The sequence below is a fragment of the Myxine glutinosa genome, chromosome 7 (assembly GCF_964187855.1).
Source record: "Myxine glutinosa chromosome 7, kmMyxGlut1.1, whole genome shotgun sequence".
NCBI lineage: Eukaryota > Metazoa > Chordata > Myxini > Myxiniformes > Myxinidae > Myxine > Myxine glutinosa.
The window spans coordinates 170,902,030-170,918,282 of record NC_136267.1 but is presented as its reverse complement, the minus strand read 5'-3'; the positions used below and the strand labels follow the sequence as shown (position 1 = coordinate 170,918,282).

The 16,253-nt window shown below is 45.6% G+C and overlaps 1 protein-coding gene across 2 annotated transcripts in view; it reads right to left on the bottom strand.

The window, feature by feature from the left end:
• LOC137431829 (microtubule-associated protein tau) overlaps positions 1-16,253 on the bottom strand; it is a 144,725-nt gene that overhangs the window by 36,253 nt on the left and 92,219 nt on the right. Inside the window, exon 3 of one of the 2 annotated variants that reach the window (XM_078782533.1) lies at positions 12,486-12,601. The exons of the other annotated variant lie outside the window; for it this stretch is intronic. Coding sequence (XP_078638659.1) covers positions 12,486-12,506 — 21 coding nt within the window. The 5' untranslated portion in view covers positions 12,507-12,601. The remainder of the gene's footprint in view (positions 1-12,485; positions 12,602-16,253) is intronic. 2 annotated transcript variants of the gene reach the window in all.

Sequence of the window (16,253 nt, the reverse complement as noted above, 5' to 3'; positions counted from 1 at the left end):
ACACTGAGTCAGTCATCATCATTTTCATCGAAATGTATTCAGGCTGCATTCAGGATGCATTCATTCAGGAAATGTACCCAGATCAAATGTATTCAGGACCCATCTCTGACCCACCTCAGCAGTTGCTGCCTCGGAACGCTTCAGTAGCTCACGAACAACTGCGTTGTCTGTGATCGGTTGGTGGATAGGCGTGCAGTAGTCGACTGTTGATTTGCTGGGTGGGGGAGAACCAGTTGCAGAGGTGAAACCCCCTAGCCCAGGCACAGGCTGCAGGCCACAGCTTCCGATGTATTCTGATGAAGAGCCAGATGTAGTACTCTTGCATCGTAGTGGCATAGACTGTGTCATTCTCTGCTGGCGGTGTGAATGATGAGCCTTCAGGGAACTTCGGGCCAACGCGAGTAAAGTGCAAGGGTGGGAGAGTTTTTGGTGTGTCGACCTTCAGGCTATGCTGTTGTGACCTATTGATGGTAGGTAGCATTCGGTCCTTGCTGCTCTCGAACCCGGGCTTGACCTCCTGCACCATGATTCCTCCAGCACTGTTTACAATGTTGCTGCCGTGCACACTGGTAGTGGTTTTATTCAAGTTGTCCCACTCACAGTGGAATACAAGGTTGCCCTCTCCTGTCACAATTTGTGGTGTACGATAAGTTGAGACTTCATCCAGGACCTTGGCGAGAGCAGTTTCCAACTCCAAGGCGAAATCGTAGCTCTCAGAGTGTCCAAGCCTGTGTAGTATTGTGGTGAGCTGTTTGCTTCGGAACAGGTGCCTTACAGTCACACAGAGGAGAATGTGCTTTGGTAACTTCCATTTTCCATCTGACACTGCACGGCACAGATCTTGTCCAATGGAGAAGACCAGACGCTTCACCTTTTCTGTCTCGATGCCCTCCTTGCCAGTCATTAGCACGCTGAGAAAGCGGACAAGGTCTGGAGGTAGGATGTCTTCAGGATTGAGCTCCATGTCTTCAGCTGTTGGTGGCCATGGTTGGTCTTTACACTCTCTGAAAGCCTGTAGAATACCCTGGCGAAGTTGGAGGGCAACATTTTGGTTCTTGTTTGTGCTTCCGAGTGTGAATGCTCGTGCGAGAGCATTGGAAACTGTTATGTTTGAGCTGTGCACAAGCCAGAAAGAAATGACATCACATTTGTCATGATCAACCTTCGTGAAGTGGATATGCTCCTTGATTGGGTCATTCTGTAGGCGTTTCAGTAGTTTCTCTGACCGATAATTTGAGTTCTCATATCCATTCAGTTTCAGTTCCTCGACATAGAGCAAGCGCAAGGAAGAAAGCTGTAGAACTTTATTCTGCTGGATGACCTGGGTTTGAATGTGTTCCAGTACTGAGTTGAATGCCTTTTCATGGGCGGCTGACATGCAAGCCTGCTCCTTTGGTGCTTCGGCTCTGTGAATCGCACGCTCATAGTTGTAGAATGCTGTGCGGAAAGCTTTAAAACATGACGGATGGTGTTTGGCCTCACATGCAAAGAGGTCTTTGTTTTTCACCTTTCGATGGAGTCGATAGAGACCCATTTTCTCAGCCCGTGTTTCGATTTGCTCCCATGCATTTTCTTTGTTTTTAAAGGATGGGAAGGTTGTAGGCCTCTCAGTGTTGCGATGAGCATCTTTGGTCTCAACTTTCTCACAAAATATACACTCTGGCGGGAAGATGGGTTCAGCAGAACCTCCTGGTTTACGAGGAGAGTGATGCCATGATGAGGTTGATGGCCCTGGTTCTGTATCATCTCCCAGACGATGAAAGTGGCGGACAAAGTGCTTATAACACTTGCTGTGATATCCTACTCTTTCTAGGTCATCAGGAAGAGTTGCCGGGATCTGATCACATACTGATTGCATACGACATGGGGAGTCATGCGGTTGGTTGAGACGTCTATCCCGGATCTTTTGAAGCAGTTGCAGTTTTTCTGAAGCAGATCCTTTAATTTTACGGAGGGGCGTGAAATCCCCATGATCAGACATGGATGGTACATGAAGGATGCATGTAGGAGGAGAGCTTTGGGCTGCAGGTTCTACACTCCGTTTTCTTTTGGGCATGCTTGCTGTCGATGTCTACCATCACTGTTAAATGACAAATAAGAAATCACGAATGATGTTAAAAGTGCCTGTGAAAGGAGGCTCTGAGTTTTCAGTGAGGTAACAGAGGTTCTGAGTCATGTTCTACACTAGGGTACTTTTTAGCTGACTAAACCATGTTTAGTGGCATCAAAAGTGCTAATAGCTAAAACATCTAAATTCTTCCACACTAACGTTAGCTATCTAGGCCAATGAAACATTGTGCTAAGTTACTGTAGCTAGCTCAGCTGTCGTGCCTCTTTCTGGTTCAATTCATATACAGAAGTCAACAGATATGTCTCATGTTTGGCATTAACAAAAGTTTAAGTTACACCGACATTAGGAACATACTGTACATAGATGAGGCTAGCTTTAACGTTAGCTAACATGGTGCTAGCTGGCTCAGCTGTTATTCTGCCTGTTTATGATTTCATGCAGAAACTGAAGTCAAGAGTGTGAGTAACATTATAGTTAGCATCTTACCTGGCTAGATTGGAGGATGAATACCAAGAACAACACACAGATGGAATGGAAGACTGAACTTTCAACTGAGGTATTCAATAACATCAACGTTACCAATTGATACGAGCGCGCGACATTACCAATTGATACGAGCGCGCGAGCGCGCATGTTACATGGATGGAAATGTAAAATGGCAGCTATAGCAGCACTAATTTGGATCTCTAGTCTGTCATTTCTGCACTGTGATTGGATAACATAAAAAAATATGTTTGGGAGTTAACAGCAGGAGTTGGTAGATTTTACGTGGGCTGGGTGAGAAACCTTTAAATAAGCAAGTGAAAATCTCTCGCAATACAAAGTCAATGGTGGGAAGAAAAGTTGAGTGGTACCAATGTTACTGCCAATGTCCCGCCCCTATGCAAGACTCAGGAGCATCTTGTTGACATTTAACCTTGAAAATACCTGGGTTTAGACCCCTTATGTACCATGTTAAGTTATCTGCAGTATTAACGTATCCTTATCATTTGTAAAACTGATTATTTTGTAATTACAGCATTAATATGCATACTAGTATACCATAGACACATGTAATCATGTTATGAATAGTTCTATCATGATCTATGCCCTTCAAAACATGGGTCTAGACACCTTCATTTTTCAATTATCTGCAATATTGGCTGAGATATGTCAAAAATCGTTTTTTTGATAATGGCAGCAGTAATTTGCATAAAAATGGTATGTGGGACATTTTTTCAGCTTGGGGCCATAGCTAGTCATTTTCTACACATTTTTTCCAATCTAGAAACACTGATTAGAAGTATATCTCCGGGGGGTGCAGGGGGACCTAGTCTTCCTACTAGACTATTTGGTTGTTCTCTCGGTCTCAGCCTGTTGTGTGGGGAAGCCCTTATTGTTTTCCTGTTGGGTAGCAAGCTGTCAGGATAACCATTTGCCCTTAACACATTTTGAAGATGGTCCACCTCACTCATCTTGTCTTCAAAGGTGGATAGTAAATCACGTGCTCGTTTTGAGAGGGTGTGCACCACCGATCTTTTGTGTTCCATTGGATGGCAAGAATTGAAATCAAGGTAGCGATCAGTGTGTGTCGGTTTTCTGTACACCGTTACCTTTAAGGCTCCTTTGGGATCCCTTGCGACGAGTGTATCCAGAAAGGGAAGGGCTCCATTTTCTCCTCCTTCAATGGTGAAATTAATGGAGGAAAAACGTTTTATTTATGGTCTCATGTATGATGCCCACCTCATCCGAGTGACAGATGACAAATGTGTCATCCACGTACCGGAACCAAACACGTGGTTGCACTAACAGGGCTGGAATGGTGCGTTCCTCCAAATCCTCCATCACCATGTTGGCAATCACAGCCGATACTGGGGAACCCATAGCTGGTGCCCATAAACCTGCTTGTAATATATCACATTAAATACAAAGTAGGTGGAAGAGAGGCAGGTAGAAAGCTGCTCTCCCTCTAGAAAGCTCTCCCTCTAGAAAGAAAGCCCCCTCCCCCTCCCCCCCTCCCTCCCAAACCGACCCCTCTCCCCAACCCCCCCCCCCCTCCGCTTCCACCCCTCCCCCCTCTGGTTTTCCCCCCCCCCCCATTCCAACCCCCCCTCCATCCCGCATTCCCGCTTTACCGCATAGGGCCACATGTGATGATCTTGATATTATGGCAATGTTATTTTACCTTAAAAAAAAAAATTTTTGCTTTAATATATTTGCAGTTTTAATTTAATTTACAATTTAATTGTTTACAAGTTTAACTTTTAATTAAATGTAATTATTGTTCCTGATTTTCTAAAGACTTGAGTTATAACCAGCATTGCTTACAGGATTATTTTAAGCCGTTAATATGCGGTTGATTTTTGAATTTGGTCAATAACGTCTCCGTTCACGAGAGCGGTGTGATACGGTTTCATTGGCTGTCCAGCTTTGCCCACCCCACTTTGCATATACCCCCGCCCACTTTGCATATAAGGGGATGTTGAGATGATTTTATCACTCTTGAGGAAGATTAACGGAGGCGTGTGGCTTCACATGTTGTTAATCGAAACGTTGAGTCATTGTTTGTTCAATTAAAGGTTGGAGATCTTACCATGGAGTCATTTAGATAGATATATATATATATATATATATATATATATATATATATATATATATAATTATATATATATATATATATATCAACGGTTGTGGGTGTCGGTCATGCCATTACCATAGTGGAGATGGATTGTATAAATTAGCATGGACATGCAAATTTATACAATGCGAGTAGGAAGCCCATCTCAATGTATGCAATTAGAAAAACTGAGTAAGGTTGTTTATGTGTTCTTCACAGGGGTGGGGGGGGGGGGGGGGTGCTCATTAGGTCGGGTCTAAGATTGATCACCCCAGTATATAATTGCCTCTTGTGATTTCTCCTATGTTTTTACAATTATAACAAGCCGGCCATAAAACCCACATCTTTACAATTACAACAACAACAACAACAATAATGAGCGCTCCATTAAACCACAACAACGCATAAATGCCGTCAGAAACCCAGACATTCAGATCGGGCTGAACCCCACCCACCACCGCCGATAGGATCCAAATATTAAACCACCTTTAGAGGCCATTTTCCCCGCAGAGCAGGGTTTGGCCTTTTTTGGGCACCTTGGTCCCCTTTTTGAAGCAATGTTTTATGGCCGGATGCTCTTCCTGCCACCAACCCTGTTAGTCACCTTTTTGCAACACACAGGGAATTATCAGTGAACTGGTACTCAATTTGCCTACCTCAGAAGGATGACAGGCTGAGTCAACCCCCCTGGAATTAATTCATCGATCGACCAGGATTCAAACCCAGGATCCTAGGATCCCAAGCCCGCACCCTAACCGCTAAGCCAACACCAGGGTTGACACCATTATTACGATCGACAAATAAACCCCGCCTCAAAATAATCGGCAACTCAGCCCCACCCAGTAGAGGTGGAGAATCGGTGGGCTGTCAAGAGGGCCGTGAGGCCCCGCCCCCGAAGTGAAACTCGGCGATTGGTCGGGGTGACATCATCGAGAGTCTTCGAGAACGGAGGAAAAAGAAGGTGTCTCTTTGTCTCGCTCTCTCCTCGTTCTGACTATCGTATTGGGCAGTTGCTCTTTGTCCTTTGTCCTGGCTTGGCTGTTCTTGGCTTGTGTACGAGCATGGGGAGAACTTGTGGACTTTTGTGATCGTGAAAAGGAGGTGTTATTGACGGTTTGTGGGACCGTGTTGTGCTGGCTGGTCTGGGATCGAGCGGGAGATATTTGGCTGCCTGCTGCACGGCGTGGTGTACTGGTGCGATTGACCGGCGCCATCGTTTGGGCGCTTTGATGTTAGGTCCTCCCGTCGACCGACCCCACCAAAGTGCTCGTCAAGACTCGAGCTGAGTGCTGGAAAAAAGGGGGGATTTTCTTTTATTTTCTTTAATCATTCCCTTGTCTGTTTTCGTGTCTGTGTGTGGAGGTAACACAATTAGGATAGTCGATTTACCTCACCTTTCATTTCACCATTTTCGTATTGCATTTATTTTTTATTAAACCATTAATTGTTGCATTTCATTTGTTGTATTGTTGATTTTCCTTGTCTCATTTCTGTGTTTGTGGGTTCGAGTAAAAGCCCTGTGAGCTCCGTGCAGGTAAGCACCCCGTTGCCTTTTGTCCCACACACGTCAAAAAGTACCGCCAATTTTTGGCTTGATTGCCTCAAAGTAAAGACCGACCGGCTATCTGTCCAAGGCTGCTCCTCATCGGCCACAGACTTGACAATATACATACAATATATATTGCTATAGTCTGCGCATGTGTGGGATTTCTTATCCATTGGGATCGGGTGGGGCACTCATCCCCACAAGCAGTTTTTTTTTTTGTTTTTTTTTGTATACAGAATCGAGGCTCGTGAAAGAGCTAACATTTATCACACAAACAAATCAAACAGACAAACAAACAAAGCATATAAAAAGGGGAGCGGTAGACAAGATGGGGAGAGAAGGGGAAGCACATAAGCACAACATGAGAGACCAGGGACATCGGGAATGTGTGGGAGGGAGAGGGCATGGGGGGAGGCGGCATGGGAAGGGGGGGGGGTGGGAGAAGTATAAACACAAGGACACCAAGGACTTCCACGAAAGAAGTTGGTGTTTCAAAAAAGTGGATTTGGGGTGAAATTATCGGGGGTAGAAAAGATCAAGGTTTTGGATGGGGGAAGATAAGAGATGGTGGTGAACAGCTGTTTTAAAGACCTGGAGGGAGTAGTGTGATTGAAGAGAGTGAGGGAGTTTGTTCCAGAGGTGGGAGAAAAGAGGAATGAAGGAGTGAAGGTGAGCAGAGAGTCTTGATTTTGGTAGTTCAACCATAAGAGGGTTGCAGGCAGATCTTGTGCGACCTGTAGGAATATTTGGGGGACAGAGCCCAGAGAGAGCTGGAGGAGCAAGGCCGGAGAGGAGTCGGTAGAAGACAGAAACACCACCAACCTGCCTGCGGTGAGTAAGTGAAAGGCCCTCAGAGGTAGCTTCATCACGGGAGATTCCAATGATTCTGAACGCTTTGGTTTCAACAGCGTGAAGACGAGCTAGGTGTGAGGCAGGAGCACCAGCCCAGAGGGGAGAGCAGTATTCCATTGAGCTGCGGATGAAAGCCTTGTATGTGGTGAGGAGCCCAGGTGTGCCAAGGAAGGACTTCGCACGACGGAGGATGCCCAGTCGGCGACTGGCTTTGGAGGCCAGATTTGAAATGTGGTTTTCCCAGGAAAGATCATGGCAGATAGTGAGACCCAAAAGCTTGAGTGACAGAACTTCTTGGAGAGGATTATTCAGAAAGTGGATGGGAGGGTTGTCCAGTCGGTCTTTTCGGAGAGACATCGTAAGAGTGTGAGATTTGTCAGGATTGAAAGACATGTTCCACTTGTTTGCCCTGTCTGTGATTTTGTCCAGGTCTGCAGAGAGTGAGGAGGCTGCAGACTGCTGATCTGAGGGATGAGGCATGGAGCGGCAGAGAGTGGAGTCATCAGCAAAGAGTTAGAGAGGATTTTCAAGAGAGTCGGCGAGATCATTGATGAAGACCAGTAAAAGCACAGGGCCCAGAAAACTGCCTTGGGGAACTCCAGCCTGAACAGGAAGTGGAGATGAGAGAAACCCATTCAGGGCCACACGTTGACTACGACTAGAGAGGAAGTCCACCAGCCATGCGTGAAGATTTCCATGGATACCAAAGGAGGAGAGTTTGGTGAGCAGAGCGGGGTGCCAGACCGTATCGATGGCAAGTGATATGTCAAGGGAAAATGAATGAATGAATGATCGTTTTAAGGCCATTTTCCCCGCTAGAGCGGGGGTTAGCCTTGCGGGCCCCATGACAATCATGGTTCCCTGTTTGAGGCAATGTTTTTATGGCCGATTGACGCCAACCCTTGGTCACGCTCTTACAATGCGCAGGGATATGGTGTACCTATTCTAAACCGGGGTACACATGTGATATGTCAAGGGAGACAGCTCTAATTTCCTGTTTGGCATTGAGGACCTCCATCTATTGTTGAGACAGAAGAAGCAGCATGTCCAGAGTAGAGTGACCTGGTCTGAAACCAAATTGATGATCAGAGATCAAGCCATTGGAGAAGAGGAAACATTTCATATCCAAAGCAATGTACTCTAGTAGCTCATGGTGGTTGAGTATGCACTTTATTGTACAGACCTAAACTCTTCAGGAATCCACTAATTGAAGGTCCAGGAACAATATTTGGTTGGTAACACATTTGCCACTGACGGCGAAATAGCTGAAATGGCCATACCCCTTTTTGGGCCACGCCCCCTTTTTTGCCGTGACTGTATCTACAGAACCGTTGGACCTAGGAGGTTGCCCGACCACTCAAAATTTGCGCAATGGCCACATTATGGGGGGTCAGTAATACATTTTCATATCCAAAAGGCAATGGTTTTTAAGATAATTGCCAAAAACCGATTTCAACATGTTACGAACTACAATTGTATGATACCACCAAGGCCACAACATTATATGACACTTATACCTTTTGCATCATCCTATTTTGGAATTTACTTATTTGGATTTCTACACTTTTCGCCTTTACTACAGCCACAAAACGTGACACATTTAATGTTCCTGTCTCTGCAAGTGCACGTTTTGGTACTCATACATGCTCTTGGGCATTTGCATGGAGGAGGCAGGTCATCGGGCCTGCACGATACTGGCAGTATCACTGGTGTTATGCCAACGTCCGTTGCTTCATACCCATACTGGAGTGGATCTGGTTTGGTGACGGCAGGAGTTGGGGCTTGCAACCACATCTTACACTGAAGAAATGCTCGCTTTATGTGTTCTCGTAGCGTTGATGAACAGCACACAAGCTGGTTGAAGTCCAGTTCTTTCTTGGAGTTGTGGTACTGCTCCCATCGATATTCATCGAAAGTGGAACAGTCGGTCTTCTTTAATCCAGACACAAGGAACTTTTCAGCATTGCTTGTTATCTGTGGTGACAGTTCTTCTACACCAAACCCTTCCAGTAGGGAGAGATCGATGGATGCTTTCAGGCCAGACAGCTTTGGACCCACCTTGCTGGTACTGTCGCAACCGCTGAGAGCATGAATGGCTGGGAGACACGACACCAAACCGTTGTCCAGTTGATCAACCAACATGTGGACTGGTACAGTTTTCTTTGTTTTCCGGTTACCAAGCTTCACGTACAGCTTTTGTAGTTGCCAGGTTGTGTTGAAGTGGAAGATGAGGTTGACAAAGACATCTGTGTCAGGCGAGTCGACCAAGACTGATTGAACCCCGTGTTTCACAACACCATCATTAATATGGAACATGATTCTGTCGTCGGCTTCTTCTTGGTTGCTTGAGAGCTCTGCGATCTGTGTTTCAGTGCCAGCTAACAGTTTCCTGCATTCACCCCCATATACTCCTCCAAAGAATATTTCCTTGTCCGACTCGACATTCTGCAGCATCCACTTGAAGACATACTCCTGCAACCGAACTTTGTTCAACATTGAGCTCCAGAACATATCAAGATCGACAGGGAGTTTCTGATTGTCAGACCCAATGGTGATTGTGATTTGTTCTGAGGAACTTCGCTGTGCCCGTTCCATTTGCTTGATTGATGATTTTTGATAAACATCAAAAATAATGTCTATTCTTGTGGACACGGAGCCTGTAGCAAGAATCCTGTTGGAAAGACTCTCAGCCAATTCCCCGAATGTGTGAAGGCCCATCTTTTTCATCGGTAGTTTACGCACAAGTGCCATGAAGTCCACTATTGTCATCTGAGCGTCACTCTTTACATTCCTCGTCTCCTGTGGAAGGCGACTGACAAGTTCCCTGGCTAAGGAGGCTTTATCGGGCTTCTTCAATTTGATGCCATCTTTACATTCAGTGGTGAGGAACTGGGATGTGCTGGTCAATTCATACTTCAGGAGTTCTCGCATGCTGTACCCTCTTTCTCTCGCATAGTCAATGTACCTAACCGTTTCCGCTGCATCCTTTTTCTCCATCGATTTCTTCGCTGTGAACGGAGTAGAAGTACGTTTCACGAAAACAGTCTTGCGGTTGGTAGGGATTGTATCATGTAGGTGCTTCTCCTTATCCTGAAATCTGGTCTCAACAAACTCTTCATAACTCTTCTCACCAATTTCCAGGCATTCAAGTAATCCGTCGACAACCTCCTGGGGAATGTCAGCTCCAGTAGAGATGTTCTGAAGTCTGATTCCAGCGTCGAACGGATTGTTGATGGATTTTATGTAATCCAGAAGGGCCTTTGCACGAACATGGCCAATCTTCGTAGAACTTGGATTGAACTCATGGTGTAGGCTCAGCTCACTGTCATCTTTGTCTCCCAAGTTGCACCATTCCAGCAGCTGTGCCACATGAAGATCTTTCTCATGCTTTAGGAGATTCCATAAGGCTACTGCTTCTTTCTGTCTGGTCATCCCAATGATACCTCCAGCAACCTTGGCGGGTTTATTGTAACACTTCTCGAGTGCCATGTCAAATCCTACTGCACTGCCTTGTCGGGTAGTGTGGTACATCACCCATCCACCATCTGTAAAGCATCTGTAGATACCCGGGAACTTCCTTTGTAGGTCCAGGCAATCTTCAAGGAACAGCGTACCCCATCTGCTATAGTTTGTCCGGCCAAACCCGAAGAACAAAGGCATGCACCTCCGCACAGCTGAAACGAAAAGATGCCAATCGCCTTGCCGAATAGAGTGTGTAAGATCTCTCAGGATAGGATACAGCTCATCCAGAAACAAGCTCCAGTACCTCACATTCTCATTACAGGCCGTTTCTTTCCATTCGGTGAAATACTTCTTCAAGTCTGCATGTAAGATCTTGCTTTCTACTTGCTTCTCGGTGCGACGCCATGTTGTTTTATGGGATACCGCTGCCTGCATGCAGGCTCAACGACAAAACACCCATGACCGGAATTTCTAGCCATGTCTAGACTCTAGTCTAGACTCTAGACTAAATTCTAGTCTAGACTCTAGTCTAGACTCTAGTCTTGACTCTAGTCTAGACTCTAGTCTAGACTCTAGTCTAGTCTAGACTCTTCAGGAATCAAGTAATTGAACAATAGGAACAGGAACAGGAACAATTACGAATAATATTGTAGTTCGTAACATGTTGAAATCGGTTTTTGGCAATTATCTTAAAAACCATTGACTTTTGGATATGAAAATGTATTACTGACCCCCCATAATGTGGCCATTGCGCAAATTTTGAGTGGTCGGACAACCTCCTAGGTCCAACGGTTCTGTAGATACAGTCACGGCAAAAAAGGGGGCGTGGCCCAAAAAGGGGTATGGCCATTTCAGCTATTTCGCCGTCAGTGGCAAATGTGTTACCAACCAAATATTGTTCCTGGACCTTCAATTAGTGGATTCCTGAAGAGTTTAGGTCTGTACAATAAAGTGCATACTCAACCACCATGAGCTACTCTAGTAATGATGGATTCCATGACTTTGCTGATAATTGCGAGAAGGCTGATTGGTCTGTAGTTGCTAGGATCTGTTTTTGCACATTTTTTGTGTAAAGCGGTGATGTTGGCTGATTTCCAAGCAGATGGAAGATGACCTTGAGCAAAAGAGAGGGTGAAGAGAACAGAGAGAGGGAGTAAAAGAGCGGAAGACCAGGATTTTAGGACCCGTGGGCTGATGCCGTCAGGTCCAGTTGCAGAATCAGTGTCGAGGGTTGACAGAAACTTTTCCACCTTGTCAGGAGGAAAGGACACAGAGTCCAGGAGCAGCTGGGTATGACTGGGTACAGTGGGTTCAGAGAGGGATGGGTTTGGGACACAAGATTTAGAGGCAAACACAGAGTTGAGGCATTCAGCTTTTTCACGTGCAGAGTCAGCTCTGTAGCCGTTTGAGGTAAGGGAGGGGATGTAGGGGGAACAAACACCAGAAACAGATTTGACCAGACGCCACCAGGATTTGGAAGAGGAAGACAGATAAGAGAGTTCGGTCTTGAGAACGGAGAGATATTGTTTCCTGGCTCTCCTGAGGGTGGACACACACTTGGTTCAGGCTTTGTGAAGGGAAATGAGATTTCCTTCCGTTGGATTTGCTTTCCAGGAGACGAAGGCAAGTTGTTTCTGGGCAACAGCCCCACCACAAGATTCCATGTACCATGGATGGGAGGAAGGGTATGGCAACTGAAGACGAGATGGGATAAATCTGTGCATAAGAGAGAGCAATTTACTTTGGAAGAATTCCCAGGATGAGTTGATGTCAGAGGCGGTAGAGATGGGAGACCAGTCCAGATGATTGATGGCTGCTTGAAGACAGTGCCAGTTGGCCTGAGTGAAATGCCAGACTCGTCGACGCTGAGGAGGCTCCCTGAGAATGGTCAGAGAGATGTCCACTTTAACAAGCACATGATCAGATGAGCCGATTGGAGCAGAAGAAGAGCAGCAGACATTTTCAGGGAAGTTCGTCATAACCAAGTCCAGAAGAGAAGATGCTCCGTTGACTGAGATCCGGGTCGGGAAATTGACAGATTGTGTCAGTCCCAGTGAGTCACAGAAGTCCTTTGCTGAGGAGCCATGGCTGGTGAGAGAGGTACCCACACCCAGCCAACTGGCATGGTGACAATTGAAATCACCACATATGAGGAAGAGAGAGTTTGGATGAGTAGATCGAAGTTGGTCCATATTATCAGACAGCGAGATGTAGATGGAGTCATCACTGTTTGGTGGACGGTACAACACTCATATGAACAAGAGGTGGGAGCAAAGGGGAAGCCGTAGCCAGAGGTATTCCTGGAGGTGAGGTGGAGAGAGGGTAGTGCAGGGCGAGTGAGGAAGAGAGTTTTTGATAAAGATAGCAACCCCACCTCCAGGACGAGGCTCAGGTCTATCATACCGGAGGAGGGAGTAGCCCGGGAGAGATACCAAGGAATCAGAGACATCATGAAGGAGGAAAGTTTCTGTTAAGCAGATGACGTCTGGTTTGTCAGAAGCAACCTGTATGGAGAGATCAGTTAAGTTTGAACGAAGGCCCCGGATGTTTGAGGTTCATACCGTTAATGAAGAGGAAGGGGGAGCATCGGATACAGAACAGGGGGGGAGGGGTAGGGTAAGATGTGGAAGAGGAGGAAGTGGTAGGGAGAGCTGTTGAAGGTGCGTCAGAGATTTCAGAATAGCTCGGAGAAAGGGAAGGATGTGGCGGACAAAAGGTTTGATGGTGATTGGGTGAGGCACATTGAGGTGTTATTTGAGGAGGGGGCAGAGCAAGACAGAAGGTTGGGGGAGATGGAGGTGAGAGTTGGAAGGGGGAAGAAGCGGGGAGGACGCTTTTAGGAGGAGAGTTGAGAGGGGGGAAATGGAGAAGAAATGAGGGTGGGGAGATTTGATGATGGAAAGAGATGGAAAATGATGAAAATGATGAAAGTGATGGAAAGAGAGTGGCAAATCTATGTGTGGGAAAATTGCATGCTTGGTCAGGGACACCGAGATAGCTCAGATGGCAGCTTAGCACTGGTACGGTTCACCAGAGGACCTGGGTTGGAATCCTAGTTTGGGCATGTAATTTCCCCACATATGTCAAATAATATTATTAATAATCCTGTTCATATATATATACATACATACACATGCTGTTTCAAAAAGAGTGATACTGTAGCGGTTCCCGCTGAATGTACACAATCGCCTTGCACCTGCCAGGACGCGGCCAGGGCGCGATCGCCATGCCGGGCTCGTCCGGACGGGCCCAGACGCGCCTCTCCTGGGCATGCCCGGACTCGCTGTTCCCGGGCACGCCCGGTCTCGTCTTTCCCAGGCATGCCCGCTCTCGCCTTTCCAGGGCTCGCCCAGAGCGCTCGGGCACGCCCAGCCTCGACTTGCCAGGCCACGTCCAGGACGCCCGGGCATGTCCAGACTCGCCTTTCCAGGACTCGCCCTTGACACCCGGGCATGCCCGGTCTCGGTTTTCCCGGGCAAACGCCCCGGCATAAATGTGTATATATATTGCTGCCCGATAAACGGGCTTGTCAGAATACCTGAGTTGTTTTGTTTCAATAAAGCAACTCGGACAAATTCCGTCTTTGGTCGCGTCAATTCTTTCGACTCGCGTTGGAGCGCAGCTCCTTCAATACAACTTTAAAGGTTTACTTACAAAGAAAAAGAAACCTCAGGAACGTGAACCAAACATTTATTGAAAGCTGACATGATATCACTGATTGCTATTGCAGTAAGTCACTGCTCGAGTTAGTGAGAAGCCAAGGTCTGAAATTGGCATTTACGTAAAATCCTTATAATTGACGTTCTCGTTGTGTGCCCCTCCTCGGTTCAGACAGGCATTGATCCTGACCCCAAAGTTCTGTCCAACTTTCCTGTAGGTCTCATGTGGCACTGCGTGGAGGTAGTCTGACACCTCCTGCTTCCGATCATCCAACGTGGCAGGGTGGTTGACGTAGACAGAGCGGTACCCAGAGCAACGAGGTGGTTTCTGAAGAGCTGCTGCAGGGATATGATGGTGTCACCAGCTGTATGTGGGGGTGCACCATCCTGCATAAACCAGGTCAAGCTAGGCTGGTTTGGGGTGATCTTTTGGGCTAGATCATGATGAAACTTCTGGAGCACGGCCTGGTAGCGCTCACCATTGATTGTCACCGTCCTGCTGTTGTCATTCTCAAACCAGTAAGGCCCTAGCATTCCCCATCTGGCATTGCAGGCGCATGTGACATTAGGCCCATTCAAGTACCTCTCAGTGATCACCTCAGGTGGTTCTGCCCCCCAGAAAATGTTGTTGTGGTTGTTGATTTAGTCTCATACCACAGAGCCACCACTTTTGTCTTCTGCTCCACTGTCAATGGCATAGTTGACCCAAGGAGCTAGAAATCCCAGGGAACAAATACCACGATAACAGCACCAAACCCAGAAAAGCAAAATGGTCGAGGTCAAAAAACAAAGAAATGGCAGGAAGTCAACGTTGTATCAATCTTTTTGAAACACCCTGGTGTATGTATATATATATATATATATATATATATATATATATATATGATATATATATATATATATATATATATATATATATATATATATACTGTAGATATATATATATATATATATACTGTAGATATATATATATATATATACTGTAGATATATATATATATATATACTGTAGATATATATATATATATATATATATATATATATATATATATATATATATATACAGTATATATATATATATATATATATATATATATATATATATATATATATATATTATTTATATATATACAGTATATATATATATATATATATGATATATATATATATGATATATATATATGATATATATATATATATGATATATATATATATATATATATATATATATATATATATATATATATATACACACTTGTATTCAGTTTATTACAAAAATAAAACTAATGGTATATCCATTATCCATTACTTATTCCAACACTCAGGAGAGAAAATGGAAGTTTAGAAGAGGGGGGGATTGGGGTAGCGGGGGGGGGGGGGGGGAGGGCGGCCTTTAACAGGTGCAGAAAAGATCAAGGTTGTGGATGGGGGATTATCTGCATTAATGTGAACAACTGTCTTGAAGACCTGGAGTGAACAAAGAGATTGAAGAGAATGTGGAAGTTGGTTCCATAGGCAGGAGGAAAAAGGAAAGAATGAGGGAAGTGCACTGGATGTTGTGTATTCCAGACTTTCAGAAGGCATTTGATAAGGAAACACATAAAAGGCTGCGAGCGAAAGTGAGGACTTGTGGGGTGGCTGGTAGAATCGTGAGCAGGATTCCTCATGGGAACCAACGAGTAGCAGTCAGTGGTAGGATGTTTTCTCGCCAACATGGTGTTCATGCTGTCCCACAGGTTAGTACAGGCCCATACCTGTATTCTCTTTCTTGGGTCTTGGTTGCTAGGTCAGCTGTCAGGCGGAACAAGACGGAGCGTCACCGACTTTTTGCAGTTTCAATGATTTGGAGATGTCTCTGCAGACTTGTTGCAAGCTCAGCGACCCTCTCTCTGCCATTTGCACAAACTTACTGCTGGCTCAACCATCCACTCTCCTTCCAACAGACCCTGGCTTTGCACATCTACTGACTTGTTGCAACCTCGACAATCCAGTCTCTGCCTTCTCAGCAGACTTTTGCAGATTCGGACGTTCTGCACTTCTTCTCGCTGGTTAGCCAATGGCTGAGCCG